The sequence below is a fragment of the Marmota flaviventris genome, chromosome 8 (genome assembly GCF_047511675.1).
Source record: "Marmota flaviventris isolate mMarFla1 chromosome 8, mMarFla1.hap1, whole genome shotgun sequence".
Classification (NCBI taxonomy): domain Eukaryota; kingdom Metazoa; phylum Chordata; class Mammalia; order Rodentia; family Sciuridae; genus Marmota; species Marmota flaviventris.
Genome location: NC_092505.1, coordinates 133640240 through 133658883, shown reverse-complemented (window position 1 = coordinate 133658883; position 18644 = coordinate 133640240). Strand labels below are relative to the sequence as shown.

The following is an 18644-nucleotide window of genomic DNA, read 5'->3' as shown; positions in this document are numbered from 1 at the left end:
TTTTTACCTAACCAAATGTCCGGCCCTTTTAAGTTACAATCTTATTATTGGTAGTTCTTTTCTAAATCACCAAGGAAACCCATTTTCCTGTTATCTGTGTTTCATGCCTTTTAGTGCCACGTAAGAATCTTAGATGTAGAGTATGCATGTGGTCATTTTCATAGTTGGCCTGACTGGTCAAGATACTAATATTATTACCCATTTTTAGGTACCTTGAAGTGAGTGATAGTCTCAACCTAATCACTAATGATTCCAATTGAATATAAATATACAACAGTAGTGACCATGTTCTATTTTTTTAATTTCCATTGATGATAGGCCAGTGACCATGCATCATTATTAAGCAGTTTCTACAAGGTATTCTTTGCCTATTCCACATTATTAATTCAGCTCATTATGGCATCTCTCCTAACAATGTTCTTTACCTTACTCAGGAGCCAGATTGGTCTACCCGAATGCTTATTACCAAAGTTGTTTCTAGTCTGCCTCCTAAATCTCCTTTACCTAGAGCCTTGGTGAAATTCATCTTTCCTTTTTCCATGGGTTACAGTGATTTGGAGGTGTTCATCACTTCCTCTTTATAATTCTTTTTTTTTTTTTTAATTACTTATGCATGGCAGTAGAATGCATTTTGACACATTGTACACAAATGGTAATTTTATAGTTCTTTTGCTGTTTTCTATGCCAGTTCCCTTCTCTCTTCCTCAGTGATCAAGGAACAAGATCAAGCTCTAGGCATGTTGCTGCCACCTGGGAAATGAACAGCATGGCATTGGGCATGTTTTGAACCCAGTTCACTATTTCAACTAAAAGAGAAAAAAGACAGGAAATACCCATATCAAAATATTTTTTAAAAAGGGGGGGGGGGCCAAAAAATGTAGCTTGAGTTGGTGTTGATCCCTGGCCGCCTCCTTCTTTCAGCCGAAGGTGGTAAACCCACTGATTGGCCTCCTGGGTGAATATGGAGGAGACAGTGACTATGAGGAAGAAGAGGAGGAGGAACAGATCCCTCCTCTACAGCCCCGCCCAGCACAGCCCCAGCCACGGGAATTGCTGACCAAGAAGGAGAATGAAGAAGACAAACTTACTGACTGGAATAAACTGGCTTGTCTGCTCTGCAGGAGACAGTTTCCCAATAAAGAAGTTCTAATCAAACACCAACAGCTGTCGGACCTGCACAAGGTATTAAAGGAAGGGGCCATGACTTTTCAAGTTTTGATTCTTTGCATTGACGGGTATTACAGAGAATAAAGCTTATACTGTCCTTCCTTAGCCTAAATAATCCCCCAGTTCCTATCATTCAGTCAGTTCAGTTCAAGAATTAATTATCTTCTACTTTTTGTTCATGTGAAGTAATGCATAGTTCACAGTTATGTATTAAGGCTGTACCTTCTAACAGTTGACCTCAGATAAGCCCCTTCTCTTCTTTGACATTCATCTGGTTTTATCTAGCTGTGAGTCAGATTCTGCCATCTCCTAATGTAGTGAGTATAATTATAAGCAACAACAAAACAGATATTTTGGGGCTGTTAAACTTACATATGTTGGTCTTCTCCTGCAGTCTTCCCATTTATTTATACTTACTAAGGAGCCAGCCAAATTATAAACAAAGCCCCTAGATAAACATGTTCTCAGAGTAATTTCTTCATACTTCTTTTCTAACAGATATTGCAAGATAAGATGTGAAGGGAATGGATTTAGGTTTCTCTCAACATAAAACCCAGAATCATGCATAGCTAAAAGCTGAGACGTTTTTCTTTTGGTATAAGTATACCAACCACTTTGCCCAGCCTGCCCCTATGAAGGCTGTGCAAAGCTCCTAGAACTCTTGAGATGCTCCTCCTGGACAATCTCTGGAACATAATTACTGTCCAAGTCCCCTTGACCTTCTGGAATTCTGAGTCGTTATATTGACACATTTGAATTTCAGCTTTCTGCTGAAAATGCCAGTAAATGGGAAAAGAGATGAAAAGTAGTGATCAGGATAGAGGAGTCATAGGTGTGATGAGCCCTAGGACAGTGGACTGAATTACTTTTCCTTTTCTTGGAGTCATCTAGTACAAACCATCTGTCCATGCAAGAACTGTTTGGACTCCTTATAATTCATATATATACCTGCATCCTTGTGTAGTGGAGCTATGCTTGAGGAGTATGGGGCTCTTAGAACAGTCCATTTGTTCCTTTAGGACTATGGTGCTACTTTTTATATTTCTTTGGGCCCTTGAAAGAGTGACTAGTGTCTAGTGATAATGAATGGTAGAAGTGGTAGGCAGAATGTGTGGGCATGTAGTTTTCTTCACTGGTGCACTCGGATCCTCTCCCATTAATTTTCACTTTAGTTGAAGACAAAAACCAAATTTGTTTTCCACATCTTGGAGAAAGGTAAATCCTGCATTAGAATCTAGATTCCCCATTGATGAGACCAAAGTAAGACCAGTTAGAGCTTGTTGCTTACATGGTACTGTGATCATTTAGAAGAATCAGCCAATCAGAAGATGTACAGTATTAGGAAAGGCCTAGAAGCTTTTGTAGGACCATTTTTTCCTTGACCTATATTCTTAGATTTCCTTCTTTTCTCAGCAAAACCTGGAAATCCACCGGAAAATTAAACAGTCTGAGCAGGAGCTAGCCTACCTGGAGAGGAGAGAACGCGAGGTAAACTTTGGTGACCTCAATTAACTTGACCCCAATTCTTTTTCTTCTCTGTTATGGACTTTGTAGACTATATTGAGCCCTCCTTATAAGAAGACAGATAACAAAGAAGCCCCAAAACATGATCATTAAAACATATTAAATTCTAAATTAAAGTGGATTCTAAATTTTGTTGTTTATAAATTATACCTCAATAAAGTTTTTTTGTTTTTTTTAAAGATGGTGTTCGGTTTTCTCCATATAGGTCAATAAATAGTACTCTTCTTTCTTCCCCAAATTTTAAATCAATTGGGAAAATGAAGGAGTGTTAGCACTGTTGAAATAGAAGTTTTTACTATTAAAGGCTAAGTTGTAGGAAGTAGTTTAGTATAGGAGCCACTTTGACTTGCTGTCTAAACCATACAACTAGATAGTTTCATAACCCCAGATATAGATTCCATTAGCTCAGGGCAGGTCTTATGTGGTGGTTAAGAGTCCTTTTATGGAAAGACCTCTGGGAGATTATCTGTTTCTTGGAAGGGGCAAAGACAGCTGAGATAAGCATGTCAATTAATTCTTTTCAAATTTATCAGCTAAAGAAGCCACTGTATTTGCTAGAAGAGTATGCATGAGTGAGAGATTACAGGAGTTACCAGTTGAGCAATCTTCACATTAAAAGAAGTATTAGAGCCGGGTGTGGTGGCATATGCCTGTAGTCCTAGCACTTGGGAGACTAAGGGAGGATGATCACTTGAGCCCAGCCTGGGCAGCATAGCAAACCCCTTTTCAGAGAAAAAAAAAAAAAAGGAAATAAAAAGAGACGTCAGATTCTCCACCTCCCAACCTCCTTAAGTGGAAATCTTAGGTCTGCTTTTCTGCTCACCTACAGGGTCGGTTTAAAGAGAAGGGAAATGATCGCAGGGAAAAGCTCCAGTCTTTTGACTCTCCAGAAAGGAAACGGATTAAATACTCCAGGGAAACTGACAGGTAAGACAAACCCTTCACTAAGCCATGGCCTCAACACTTAACAGTAAAACCATCTTCTTTTAAGTGTGCCACTGTTTTCTCTTTCAAAGAAGTGAAGCTATTAAAAACAAGGTTTGTCTGAATTCCTTGAGCATGAGATCCACCCTGGCCTTTTGACTACATATATTTATACCAGAAATATGTGCATTTACATGAAAGGTTGGCTGGGTTCTTCAGCTGCTCAAAGCCAGGCGGGAGTGGCTACAGTCAGGCACCTTATCTCAGCAACTTAGTGAGACTCTGCCTCAAAATTTAAAAATACAAATAGTTCCCAAATTATAAGCCCAGAGTTACGTGGAATCTGTTGATGATCCATTGTATACAGGTACTGTGTTATACTTAGGTGGACAATATATACAATGTCTTTGACATCAGTGTGAACACAGAATGTTGAGAAAGTTTAGGTGATGTATGTCAGGGAGGGCATTTCACTTGGAGGGAATGATATAGCATGAATGAAAAAGTTCATGCTGCATTTGAGGAGTTATAAGTAGTTTGATGAGGCTAACCATTGGGAGTGTGTTGTTGAGTGACAAGAAATACAGCAGATACAACAAATAAAGGCCAGTTTGTGAAGTTTGTACTCCTTAAACACCATGCACCATTAAGTGCCGCAGTCTGTCTGGGCACAAAATAACCGAGCCGCCACAAAGCCTTGTAGGTTCAAACAGCAACTCTTTATTCCCGAACTCTCACCGGCACTCTACACACACTCCCTCCACTGGGCTCCGCACTCCGAACTCAATACGAACTCCAAAGTAGCGGGTGCCAGGCAGCAGGATCCGTCCCTAATCCCAGAGCTGCCCTATTCCTGGAGGATCCACCTTAATCCCGGAGCCGCCCTAATCCCAGAGCAGGGTCACCTTTCAACCATTCCCTCTAGCAAAATGCCAGGCGTCATTCCGACTAAACTGTGGCTCTCAACAATTAAGGTTGTTTTCATTAAAGGCAGTGGGAAAGCAAGGTGTAGTGGTACACGCCTGTAATCCCACTGACTGTGGATGCTAAGGCAGAAGGGTCACAGATTCAAGGTCAGCCTGGGCAATTTAGCCAATCTCAAAAGAAAAAATAAAAGAGATTGGGAATGTAGCTCAGTGATACATTGTCTTGGGTTCAATCCCTAGTACTGTTCCCCGCCACCCACCGAAAATAGTATTGGGAGGTCATGGAATGATTTTAAGTAAGGTGTTCATCTAGTTTTGCATTTTAGAGAGATTGTTAGGTGGAAGATGAATTCATAAAAGGACTAAATCTGAGAACACGCAGGGAGTATGGCAAGGAGAATGAGTTAAAGGTATCAAATCCATCAGTGTTTGTGATCAGTAGGTTATCTGGGAAACCAGAAAAGTCACTGATGATACTCAGGTTTCTATTGGGTGTCTATAGTGAGAGGAAGCAGTTAAAGCCTTGAAAGGGGGAAAAGGGTGACAAGAGGATGCATCAGCAGAAAGAGAGTAGTCATTTTAACAAGAGAGCTTGAGTAGGTCTCTTTGTCAGTAAGCTAAAAAATCAGCAGCTGGAGGAGATTACACCTGTGAGGAAAGGAGATGATTAACAGAATAAACCCTGAAGTCGTTGGACAGGGTCTGGGGCCCTGATATTTCAGCTTAATTTGATCACAGCCCAAAATAAGAGAGGTGTGTGTGTGTGTGTGTGTTAGTTACGGGGGATTGAACAACTTGCCCTTTTTGTGAACATACACCTTGCCTAGTAAGAGGGCTGGATTACATGCCTGAGGAAGGTTGCGCAGAGGCCTGATTTAGCTTAATTTCCAAGCCTTTTTACAATTTGCCCTCAGATTCCTACCACTCCTCTCCTGGAAAGATTGTGTTCTTTCACTTTTCCTTGTTTGTGTCTTTTACTCTCATACTTTCTTTAGCCCATTAATTATTTGTCAAGACCCAATTCAGGTCTGAGGCTGCGGCTCAGCGGTAGCGCACTCACATGGCATGTGTGAGGCACTGGGTTTGGTTCTCAGCACCACGCATAAATAAATAAATAAAGTTCTATCAACAACTAAAAAGTTAAAAAAAAAAAAAAAAAAAAGACCCAATTCAGAATGTACCTTCCTATCATATTTTTTAAATATTTATTTATGTATCTTTAGTTTTAGGTGGATACTTTAGTTTGTTTTTATGTGGTGCTGAGGATCGAATCCAGTGCCTCATACATGCTAGGAGAGCACTCTATCACTGAGCCATCACCCCAGCCCCCCATCATATTTTTAATGATTTTTTAATGACAACCCCTCAGAGATTGTGTCCAATTTTGTTTCTCTAACAGATATCCACTGTTGCCACATCCACGGTCAAACCCTTCAATACTCTGTAAGCATCTGTTGTCATAATTCTCACATCTTTTTCCATGAACAGGGCCAAATCATGGTCATCTCTGAATCCCCAGGATAAGCCTAATGTGTAGGTAGCAGGCACTCAAAGGTGTTGTTTCATATTCTTTATAGAAGACATATCTGAACCTAAGAACAGAAGGTTTTGTTAGACTCACCAGCAGGTCGTCTTGAAGTGATTGTGTATGTCTGCTTCTCTTACAGTGATCGTAAATCTGTTGATAAAGAAGACCTTGACACTAACAGTAAAGGTGGCTGTGTCCAGCAAGCCACTGGCTGGAGGAAAGGGGCAGGCTTAGGATATGGCCATCCTGGATTGGGTTCATCAGAGGAGGTAAAATTATTTCCATGTTGTTGGAGGCTACTTGAGCCTAAAATATTTATAACTTTCTCTTCCTCTCTGGTCCAGCATAATATCATTTTAGCTAGGATTTTCTACTACTGACCTAAGATATGAGAGCTCAAAAACCCAGTTTTGATCACTGGGGTATAGCTTGGCATGCTGGGCCTTTGGTGGTTTGGTTGCAATGGGAAGGGGAGGGAAACATTGGAATGGAGTTTATACTCTATAGAGAGCAGTATGGGAATCTGATAGTTTGAAATTGAAGGATCACTCGGTAAAAAGAACCAGGGAATAAACAATAAAAAGTATAAACTGCCTTGCATGGTGACACATGCCTGTAATTCCAGCAACTTGGAAGGCTGAAACAGGAGGATCACAAGTTCAAGGCCAGCCTCACCAACTTATTGGAGAACCTGTCTCTCAAAATTAAAAAAAAAAAAAGGCTGGGATGTTGCTCACTGATTAAGCACTTCTGGGTTCAATCCCCATACCCCCCCCAAAACAACAACAACAACAAAAAAAAAAACTATAGTGGCTCCTAGAGGGATTATAAGCAGAGGACTCTGATGGCTAAAGATTGAGAAGGGGCTGGGTTCTCAATCTAGAGCGCTGGCCTAGTAAGTGCGAGGCCCTGGGTTCGATCCTCAGTACCACATCTAAATAAATAAATAAAAAGAAAGTATTGTGTCCGACTGCATTTAAAAAATAAATATTAAAAACAAAAAAAAAAAGATCGAGAAGCATAGTCCTGGTTTCCAGAAAGGACTTTGCTTCTCATATTGCAGTAAGAGCCTCAAGAAAAGAATCAGAAGAAACGTTGCCCATTGTTTATTGGCTTGGTTCCTCTCTCAAAATGCCAGCCATAGAAGATTGGCTTATCTCTTTCCTACAAAGCTTCTCATATCTCTAATAGTGAGGCCTGTACCAGCAGTCATGGTATCACCATCCTCCTATTTGTTTTATAATGAAAGTTTTTTGTTGTTGTTGTTGTTTAATTCCCCTATAACCTTCTCCTTTCAGGTTCAGAAATGCTTGTGGTCAGAGATCAGCCCTGAGACTGATTAATTCACAAAGCCCACCTCACTGTCTTTGTTTTGCAGACGGATGGCCGGATGCGGGGACCTGGTGTTGGCACTCCAGGAAGAACCAGCAAGAGACAGTCCAATGAGACTTACCGAGATGCTGTTCGAAGAGTAATGTTTGCTCGGTATAAAGAACTTGATTAAGAATGGAGACAAGTCCCACAGGACACATCTCCTTTTTTGTTTGTCTGTCTCTCCTTTTGTTTTGTTACTGTTCTTGCTGCTAGAACTTTTTTAAATAAACTTTTTTTCAATGTGATTATTTTTTGTTGAAGTTTTCTCCCAAAGACTGGTAGAGGGTGTACTTAATGGAAGGAGAGAGAGAATGCCTTGGTGTGGGCCCATCTGAAGTGATGTTGAAATGGCAACTAGTGCTACAGTGAGCCCTGGAATGCTGCCTCCTATCAGTGTAAGTGGGCAGTTGGTGACGACCTTCAAATAGCTTGTGTGAATGCTATCAGATTTCTAGACTTTTTTTCTCTAATCAGTGAAAATAGCATTTAGTTATTCATTTCTGGGTGTTTTTTTGTTTGTTTTTTGGTAACTACTAAGGCAGAACACACTTCCATTTGTTGGCTTACAACTAAGCCACATCCCCAGCCCTATTTTTGTATTTTATTTAGAGACAGGGTCTCACTGAGTTGCCTAGCACCTCGCTTTTGCTGAGGCTGGCTTTGAACTCCTGCCTCAGCCTCCTGAGCCACTGGGATTATAGGCATGTACCACCACACCCAGCTGATTAGAGCTTTGAAACAAGGTCCTCAGTTCAATCCCCAGCATTTAAAAAGAAAGTCCTCTTCTGTTGAGCACAGTGGTACATGCCTAAATCCCAGGGACTTGAGAGCCTGAAGCAGGAGGATTACAAACTCAAGGCCAGCCTCAACAATTTAGTGATATCCTCAGCAACTTAACAAGTACCTGTCTCAAAATTAAGGAAGGAACAAAAGGACTGGGTTGCAGCTCTGTGGTAAAGCACCCCTAGATTCAATTCCAGGTACCAAAAAAAAAAAAAAAAAAAGTCTTTTTCTGACTTCTTCATGGTTATGGGGAAGTGGACAGGCAATATGATACCTTTTTTTCTGAGTACCTGCTGGGTACTCGATGCTTGACACTGATCACAAACTTTGGCATAATAAATACTGGCATTCCTTTGTGGCCACTGCCACAACTCTCCTTCTCTACAGAGCTAAAACCCTCCAAGGAGTTATCTACTATCTTCCAGATCCTTTTCAAATTTCCCATCATACCATTTCACAAAAGTTTGCTTCAAAAGTGAGCTAAAAAAAAAATCTTTGTAGTTTAAAGACCAAGTCTATGAAGCTGTTAGAACTTTTAAAAATAATTATTCAAGGTAATATAGTGCTAAGAATTGTACTTTGCACATGTCTCAGGGGAAAAATGTTAGGAGAATTGAAAGTTTTAAAGAGCATTTTTTATGGTATAAGGCAGAAGTCTACATAATTTTTGTCAAAAGAGCAGAGATTTACTGCTTTAGGCTGAATGGATAAATGATCTCTGCTGCCAACTATTTAGCATTGATATTGTAGGGGAAAAGCAGACATAGCAATGTAAACAAGTGTGGCTATGATTCAATAATAACTATTTCTTTATTCATAAAAATAGGACAGGGGGCTGGGATTGTGACTCAACGGTAGAGCGCTCGCCTAGCACGGGCAGGACCCAGGTTCAATCCTCAGCACCACATAAAAATAAATGCATTGTGTTGTGTCCATCTACACCTAAAAAATAAATAAGTAAAAAAAAAAATGTTTAAAAAAAATAGGACACAGGCTATAGTTGGTCTGAAATTGTAGTTTGTCAGTGCTTGGTCTGAGGGCATAATCTGTATGCATAAAGTAAGACCAAGGAGAGCTGAATTGTATTATAAAAAGTAGGGATTGGGCAGTAAGGACTGGTAGATGTAAAAGGGGTTGTATGCTAAGGAGAAAACATTACCAGCAACAGTAATTATAAATGTCCATTAAATTGTTTGCCATCCTGTGTCCAGATGTTCCCCTCTCTCATATTGAGGATCAAACCCAGGGCCTCACACTTAAGATGCAAGCTCTCTACCACTGAGGTATTTCCATCCCTTTTTTAAAATTTAATTTTATATTTGAGACGGTCTTAATTACCCAGGTTGCCTCAAATTTAACAATCCTTGCCTCAGCCTCCAAAGCAGGTGGGATTGCAGGTATGTAACTTCTCTTAACCTTTGATAACAAATCTGTGTAAGCCTCTAAAAAGGAAAACAAATAAAAACATTAGCTTAGGAATTGAGAACTGCAGTTTCTGGGACTTGGTATCACCAGTGCTACATTACATCTGAATCTTTCAACCCTGAACAGTGGTACTCCCAGAGCCCTCTTGTCAAACTGGTGGTCTGCAGGTTCATCTGTGGTGCATCTCAATATTCTGTATTGGTCAAAATCCTTTTTGGGAACTGGTCCAGTTTTATCCTGGATAGGCCAAACCAGATTTTCCTTCTAAACTTGTCTTACCCCACTGAACTGGGAACACAAGATTTAGGACACATCAAATGTTTCACCATTGAATGAAGTTATTAACCCCAATTATTGACTGCTCAGTAGAGACACTATTTGGTTATTAAATTATCAATTTTGAGAACTTAGTCTACTTACCACCAGGGCTTATAACAAGACTAGTATTGGTCTCTGCCCATGGGATTCAGACCACTGGTAAAAATGAATACTGAGTAGTTACTGATGTGATGAACACCTCAAGGGAGAAGTACAATAAGCTATCAGAATGATATGACATGGACTTAATCCTTGTTTGGTGATAGCAACATCTTCCCTGAAGGAAATATTTAAGCTCAAATATCAGACTAGTTTGACCCATTACTAAGGTGTTTGTTTAATTGATTTAATGGCTTGATTTTTGCAATTGGAGATTTTGGAAATCAGGCCTCAAATTTTTAATACATTTTAATAATAGTACCTTGGGTACTAATGAAAATAGGAATGAGGGTGTGAAAAGTGTCATCCTGTGATGTCCTTCAGAGGTTCCCTAAGGCTTTTAGTCAGTGCTGGAGTAGGGATCTTGGATAAAGATCTTTCTTTACTACTATATCCCTAAGGCCTGGATAACACAGTATGCACTCAATAAATTTACAGTGTTTTCCATAGAAATGCTGGGTTAAATTTTGATTGTATATCTAGTTTATCAAAGCCCACCTCTGACAAAAGAAATTATCTTAGTTTTAATTCCCAGAAACCTCCCTTCCAACAAAAAATGCTTGTTGGAACTACTCTGGGGACAAGGCAGTCAGCCACTAGTAGCCATTAAGTCTAGAGAGTTCCCAGTTCTTGACATCTGCATCATTCATTGTAGAGTTTGCAATGACCTCATCTATTGTATTTGTTTTGGAACTAGGGATTGAACCCGAGTGCTTTACCACTAAGCAACATCCTCATCCCTAGCCCTTTTTATTTTTTATTTTGAGAGAGGGTCTCAAAGTTGGTGAGGCTGATCTTGAACTTGAATCCTCCTGCCTCAACCTCTCCAGTTGCTGGGATTATGGGATTACTGTGCGTGCCCCCATGCCCAGGCTATGTTTAAGTAAATATTTCATTAAATACAGTATTCAAGTGCCTTCTATGGATCATATATATGTACTTTTTTCTGTTGATTAAAATTTTAAATATGTGCTTCCCCCCATAAATTGGACATTGGACACTATATATATTGTGTGTGTGTATATGTATGTATATATATATATATATATATATAAAATGTGTGTGTTTACACAATACATATATACAAGTGAGGTGGAACTATCTCAAAGGCCATCAGAGTCCAAAATATCCTCTTTTGAATTTCCCAAAGTTCCTTGCTTCTTTCTGCCATAAAGATTATGCTTTGGTAGCAGATTGACTTGTTCATTCATTGCTTACTGCTTGTGCACCATGTGTGCACCAGTAGAGGCACTAGGGATATTGTAGTAAACTAAACAGACATAAGTGCTCTTCCTCATTCTAGTGGTTAAGGGCATGTTCTCTGAAACTAAATTAGTTCAATTCCCAGTTCCACCACTATTATTAGCTTGTATGACCTACTACTAGGTTTGTAAAACAAGGACAGTGATGGCTTTGACTAGAAGAACAGTAGAGACAGAAGTGGACGGACTCTGAATACACTCTAAAGGTAGCTTCTACAGAATTTGTAGACGGATTATGTGCCAGTAAATGAGAAAAGTCATGGGTATTACTACTACTACAAGGTTTTGTCCTGAACAAGGGAAAGTGGAAAATTGTGGTGTAAGAGCTAGGAAGTTTGTAAAGGAGACAGTGGTTTTGTCCATATTAACTATGCCAGTTTAATAATTCTGGAAAGTGACTTTTCTGAGATTTTGCTTTAAAGAATATCAATGGAATGAAATTGAAAACCTGCCTACAAGAATTAGCTCAATTTCCATAATCCTCAATTACCTCACCTGAAAAAATGGGTTTAGTGCCATCTCATAGTTTATGATAAAGACACACACAAAAATAAGCATTTAGCACAATCTAGGACAGTGATCGACAACATTCCTTCTTTTGACAGATGAGACGCGTTTTCCATGGTGTCAGGCGCTTGTAGGAAAGGCAAACAATTACTATGCCTAATAGAAGCCGTAAAAGCTCTCATTTCGGTCCTGAAAGGCAGATTGGCAATTCTGTCCAGTGTTACAATAAAGAGAAATACGCAAGAAATTAACAGGACGTAGTGACAGGATGCCCGAGCGACCACATTTCCCGGCAGCCTTTGCGCATCTGGGAGCTTTTGAGGATTGGACGCCTCTGCAGAGGCGGGTGACGGGTGCGGGGGGCGGATAGGCGCGAGGTATTGTGGGTAGGAGACGGCCGTCGGCGGAGGCGCCATTTTGTGGAGCGGCCGAATCCTTGCAAGAGGTTCTGGGACGCAGAACCGCTACTGCTACTGCTGCGGTCCCTCCTTGGGGTGAGTGCTGCAGCCGTCCGTAACGTCTCGGGATTCTTGCCGTTGAGGCCGTCCCCTAAACCTTCCTGTCAGCTGCTGGAGGCCGCCGCTAAACCCCAGCCGGGTCTCTTCAGGAGGTTAAGTACCCAAGGCGTTGGAGGGCCGCGCCCCTCCTCGCCGCCAGCTCTCTCAGTTTCAGGGTGTCGCCCGCAGTTCAGCCTACGGCCCGTTTCTTTTGGGCTGTCAGTTTCTCCCTTGCAGGGACATGTTCCTTAACCCCCTGCCCAACGGAGCGGTGAAGCCATCGCCTGTCCTGAGGGCATTCCTTGGGAGATCCCTGGCAGTCGCTAGCCGCCATCGTCTGGCAGCCACAACTGATCGCTCACTCCAAAAAGCTTTTTTGTGATAGCGATCTGCCGGCCAGGAACTTAGTGGGAGATGGGAGGGGTGTGTGTGATGGGGAAAGCCGGACATCCAGTCGATCACTCGGTACGTGCCGCCGCCATCTCGGCCGCGACACTCCGTGGAGGTGGGTGCGGGCACCGCCCGGGACATGAAGGGCCCACTAGCTAAGCCTCCCCGGGACTTGTTTCCCTCAGATGGCTCTTTCATTTATTATTAAACAAACGTTCGTTGATAGGTGCCTCCCTAGACCCGGGACTAGAGATGGCCCTAACTGGTTTCTCAGACCTCTCACACATCGAATGCTGTCCAGCTGTGTGCTGTATTACGGCCCGAGGGCCAGAGAGTGGGCAGGGTATTCATACTCAGTGGCCTGAGGTAATCTGGACTGGCCACTGAGAGATTAAGTCGATTCGGGTTTGGGTTACAAATGCATAAATCTGATTCCACTCAGATCAGCATTCCAGCTTCTGAGAGAATTTTTCCATCAGAATTTTTAATTTAATGTTTCATGAATGTAATATTGAGTTTTATATTAATGAAGACACTTGATTAATGTTTTGTTAGTCAGCTACCCCACTGGAGTTGCTTTGGTTCAGCATACAAGGAGCTGTTTGCAGTTCTGCCCTTTTTGCTTTGTAATCCTAAAGTAGGAGCAGGCAAGGAGTTTTCTGATTGCTTCCCTTCATGAGTTTCTTATGAAATTTAATATTTTATAGTATTTTTCGTCTTCCTATTCTGTTCATTGTTAACAATTTAGCATGATTTTAGTGTTGACAGTTGATCCTCCTCCTCCCTCACCTTAAATAATCACTGTTAATGATTTGATGAAATCCCAACTTCAGTAGTGACCTAGTTTGTAGAGCAGTTGGCTTAAGTGATCTCTGAATTTTCCAGCAATTAATCTCTTTTGTCTCCTAGGGGGGGAAATTTGAACCTTTTGGACCCTTGTGCTAGATGTTAAGTGGAACAATGGGTTCAGACAAACGGTAAGTCACTATATTACATATCTGTGATAATATTTCAGTAAGGATTGCACCGTTTATTTAAAACTGCTTATTTATCAAACAAATATTTGACCATCTGTTTTGTGCCAGGCATTGCTAATGAGCACCTTCATGATCCTGCTCTCACAAACTACTGCCTAGTGAGAGGCATGTTATTTAAAAGAAATTTAAGGTCCTGTTAAAATACATAAAAATGGTGTTTTTTTCTGTATACACAGCTAGAGAAGCTTTCTGGAGAAAGTATTCATATGATGAAGCTTTGAAAGCCTGCGTAAATAATTAGATAAAGGAAACTAGGATGGAATGGGTCGCTGAGAGTTCCAAGAGTAGACAAGCACCCATTCAGAAGCCAGGAGATCATAGAATCTGACATTATGCTTAGTTCCTGGCTGTGGCAAGCATCAGAAAATGCTGTTTCTCATTTATTGCCCCTAATAGCAAGATGATCCAGACTTACAGAGCTGAGAATCTTTGGATCATGTGTCGCATGAAGGAAAGAAGAGCTGAAGAATTAGTGAAGAATTAAGATGAGAGCATTTGACTGCTGGGTCAATAACTGTACTCCCTCTCAGACCATTTAACTTAAATATATAAACTTCCTTATTCAGTCACAGGCCTTCTTAGTATCGAGGCCATTCCCTGCGATAGATCAAATTGACAACCTAAAGGAATTTGGTTTTGATTTATTTATTTTCTTGGTACCAGGGATTGAACCTGCTGTGCTTAACCACTGAGCTACATCTCTATTGCTTTTTTCATTTTTTGAGACAGGGTCTCAAAAAGTAGCTCAGGGCCTTGCTAAATTGCTGAGACTGGCTTTGCGATCCTTTCAACTTGTGATCCTCCTGCTTTAGCTTCCTGAGCTGCTTGGATTACAGGTGCATGCCACTATGCCCGGCTCTAAAGGGATTTGTTTCTGTTACTTACCCTTTTTTTTTTTTTTTTTTGGTACCAGGGATTGAACTCTGATGCTTAACCACTGAACCACGTCTCCAGACCTTTTTTTTTTTTTTTCTAATTAGTTATACATGACAGTAGAATACATTTTGACACATTGAACATATATGGAGCACAACTTCTCATTCCTCTGGCTGTACATAGTGCTGAATCATATACCGATAGTATAATCATGCATGTATATGGGGTAATAATGTCCATGTCATTCCACCATCCTTCCCACCTCCTCCCCCAGCCCTTTTTTATATCTTATTTAGAGACAGAGTCTCACTGAGTTGCTTAGGGCCTTCCTTGCTAAGTTGCTGAGACTGGCTTTAAATTTACAATCTTACTGTCTCAAGTCTCCCAAGCTTCTGGGATTATAGGTGTCATTGTGCCCTACTATACACTCATTTCAAAATTATTCCTCTAAATATTTGACTTTGGGCTGGAGCTCAGTGATTGAGTAACCTGGGTTCAATCCCCAGTACCAAAAAAAAAAAGATTTGACTTTCTCTTGTGATTATGTAGTAATTTTATATAACTGGTAAATAACTATAAAAACTATTTTGTCTGTGATCAGATGGGTTTAAGCTGCTTCTTATATTTTCCCATGAAGTTCAGGGCTCCAAGAAGCCAAAAATAAACCAGATATTGTAAGAAATAAATGTTCTCTGAGAGTACTAGTTTTGAGTAAATCATCCTGTTATGTGTACAGGTGAACTACTTGGTTAAAAACTTGATTTAGGGGGAGGGGGAGCTAACTTAACTCATCTAAGTTATTGATTACCTATTTCCTAGTAGGTGTGGTACCTTAAGAGTAGATGAGGGCTGGAGATGTGGCTCAAGCCGCCCGGGTTCAATCCTCAACACCACATACAAACAAAGATGTTGTGTCCGCCAAAAACTAAAAAATAAATATTAAAATTTCTTTTCCTCTCTCCTCTCTCTCCTCCCTCTCTCTCTCTCTCTCTCTAAAAAAAAAAAAAAAAAAAAAGAGAGAGTAGATGAGCTAGTATGTATTCTTTGAAATTTGAGTAATGGCTTCCTATCTTAAGTTACTAGGATCTGAATTGTAAGTGAAAGGAGTCATTTGTATTTACTAGGCTTGAAAAAGCATAAGAATATGTTTTGAGAATATGATCTTGTCTCCAAAAATTCAACCTAAACAATTGATAGCTACATTTTATGATTTTGTATAAGTTCCTGAAAATTATCTTTACGTTTTAGGATATAGATATTCTCAGTGGTTATCTTTATAAATTTGAATTTGGTAATACATTAAATTATTTGGATGTATCTTATAAACTGATCTCTCTGTGTGTATTGTTTCTGAAGGTATAAAATTAAGATTAAAAGTAAATTACGTTTTTCTGGCAGAGTGAGTAGAACAGAGCGTAGTGGAAGATATGGTTCCATCATAGACAGAGATGACCGTGATGAGCGTGAATCCAGAAGTAGACGGAGGGACTCAGATTACAAAAGATCTAGTGATGACCGCAGGGGTGACAGATATGATGACTACCGAGACTATGACAGTCCAGAGGTGAGTGACCAGCAGCTATTTATGAAATTGTTAGAATTATGAATAATGCATGCAGCATTCTTGAAAAGTATTCCAAGTGTAAAAATTTCTCTTGAGTATTACAGTCAAACTTTCTATTCTGAAATATATTTGATGAACTATAACCCTCAAAGACAACTTGAGCCTTATAGTAATAGAAATAATAACCAATGTTTGTTTACATAGGATTCACGTGTATTTTGAGCACTTGATTTCATGGACTGGTTTAAACTGTAAACCCTACAAAGTAGGTGTTATTTCCCCCCCCTTTTTTTTTTTTTAATATTTTTTAGTTGCTAATGGATCTTTTATTTATTTATTTATATGTGATGCTGAGGATCGGACCTAGGGCTTCACACATGTCAGGCAAGCGCTGTACCACTGAGCTACAACTCCAGCCCATTATTCCCATTTTAAAAGTGAGACAAGTTGTGATAATATATAAGCCTTATGCCTTAGACTTTTGAAATGAAGAACAGAAGTTGTAGTTTTGGTCATCTTTTTTTTCACATTTCTTTCCATATGAATATATAGCTTTGTTAAGAAGTAATTATGATGGGTTGGGGTTAAAAAGAAAGGCATTGTGTCAACCTACAACTAAAAAAATTTTTTAAAAAAGGAAGTAATTATGCTCATATAGTTTTATACTTTTTCCTCCCTTCCACTTTTTGTATCCATTTAATTTTCATAGTATAACAATTTCATTGTGTTTACATCAATGTGTGTAATCATTTTTCCTGAACTAAATAAATGATTGTCACTGTTCTAGAAAACACTGCAGTGAATATCAACATGGAATACTCTTCTTATCATTTTTAACTTCTTTTTCTTAAGATCAGATTCTGTGAGTGGAGGACCAGATTAAAAGGTGAGTGCAGGGTGATTATAATTGTAATTTTATTTTTCTGTGAATCAGAGAGAGCGTGAAAGAAGGAACAGTGACCGATCAGAAGACGGCTACCATTCGGATGGTGACTATGGCGAGCATGACTATAGGCATGACATCAGCGATGAAAGGGAGAGCAAGACCATCATGCTGCGTGGCCTTCCCATCACCATAACAGAGAGCGATGTAAGAAGAACCCACAATTTTTTTTTTTTTAATATTTTTTAGGAGTAGTTGGACAAAATGCATTTATTTTATTTACTTATTTATGTGGTGCTAAGGATCGAACCCAGGGCCTCACACGTGCTAGGTGAGCACTCTACCGCTGAGCTACAACCCCAGCCCAGAACCCACAGTTTTAATGAGTAGTCTAGTAGGCACAACAGACTTTGAGCTTCTACCATTATTATCCCATTACTGTTTTATCTTAAACTAATATCTTAGCTAATGAAATATATTTCCATCTATAGGGTGGACAAAAGTAAATTATTATTTTTAGGCTTTGAAGCTCTGTGTAGAGTTTTCAGGAGTGCCTTAAATATAAGAATCAGCTCTTATTCCTTCATTAGCTCTTGGAAAGTAGTCAATACATTTTTATTGAGTTGATTTATTATTTATTAGGTGAGGATATATCAGTAAAAACAACTTTCTCCATAATATGGCTACCTTTTGATTTGATAAAAATTATACTATCCATTTGAAATCTCAGAGAAGCCTGTTGAAAAGGAAGATTCATTGCGTGTCTCATTCCTCAGGACAATGAGGGCCTTTATGTGCTTGACATTGTTTGATTTCCAACAGTATCTCTGGCCTCACTCTTTCTTTCAGCCATATCTACTACCTGCTTCCATTATTTTACCAGTGTGATTTTTGCTGCTTGGAGACTCCTTTATGTGAATCCATTTCTGATCTACCAGACAGAATTTCTTCTTCTTACACTCTTCCCAAGGCTCTATGCTTGTGACTTTTCATGTAGTACCTATACTGTGGATATCAACATGTATGTCTCATTTCTACCATAAAATAGTAGATCTGACTGTGTGTAAACCAGTCATCTCTCTGTTCCAGGTGCAGTTCGTGAAAGGTTTGGAAACATGTTTTTAAAAAGAAGTAAATGTGCTAGTACCTGTTGTCCTAGAGTAATCAAATATGCTAACTAATGTTTAATTGAATTTTAGACAAAGCTGAAGGTAAACATTGGATTTACACAACTTTAGTTTCTAAACACTGGTAGTAATGATTACAATGACTGTGAGACCAAATATTTTAGTTAACAGTGAGTAGTTATTCCATTATTTATGATCTACTGCATACCTGCTAAACTCTGTGTGCTGTGTTAGATGTCACACTGACGCAGAGCATGAATCCTATCTTCATGGATGAATAGCTAAGCTTAACACATGATGGTGACAATGAAGACTAGAAAAGTTTTGTTACTGGATGTACTGGTACAGTCCTCTAGGAGGCTATCAGGGGTGG

The 18644-nt window shown here is 39.7% G+C and overlaps 2 protein-coding genes across 6 annotated transcripts in view; both read left to right on the top strand.

Annotated features, from left to right (window-relative positions):
• Positions 1–7688, top strand: part of Rbm6 (RNA binding motif protein 6) — a 98843-nt gene extending 91155 nt beyond the window's left edge. For all 5 annotated transcript variants that reach the window (XM_071615698.1, XM_027933660.2, XM_071615699.1 and 2 more), the window contains 5 exons: positions 922–1182; positions 2581–2655; positions 3521–3618; positions 6209–6338; positions 7448–7688. In XM_071615698.1, the coding sequence (XP_071471799.1) occupies positions 922–1182; positions 2581–2655; positions 3521–3618; positions 6209–6338; positions 7448–7573 (690 nt within the window). In that variant the 3' untranslated portion in view covers positions 7574–7688. The remainder of the gene's footprint in view (positions 1–921; positions 1183–2580; positions 2656–3520; positions 3619–6208; positions 6339–7447) is intronic.
• Positions 7689–12293: 4605 nt separating this feature from the next.
• Rbm5 (RNA binding motif protein 5) overlaps positions 12294–18644 on the top strand; it is a 31986-nt gene continuing 25635 nt past the window's right edge. Inside the window, exons 1-4 of the mRNA XM_027933656.2 lie at positions 12294–12391; positions 13694–13761; positions 16096–16261; positions 17196–17351. Coding sequence (XP_027789457.2) covers positions 13730–13761; positions 16096–16261; positions 17196–17351 — 354 coding nt within the window. The 5' untranslated portion in view covers positions 12294–12391; positions 13694–13729. The remainder of the gene's footprint in view (positions 12392–13693; positions 13762–16095; positions 16262–17195; positions 17352–18644) is intronic.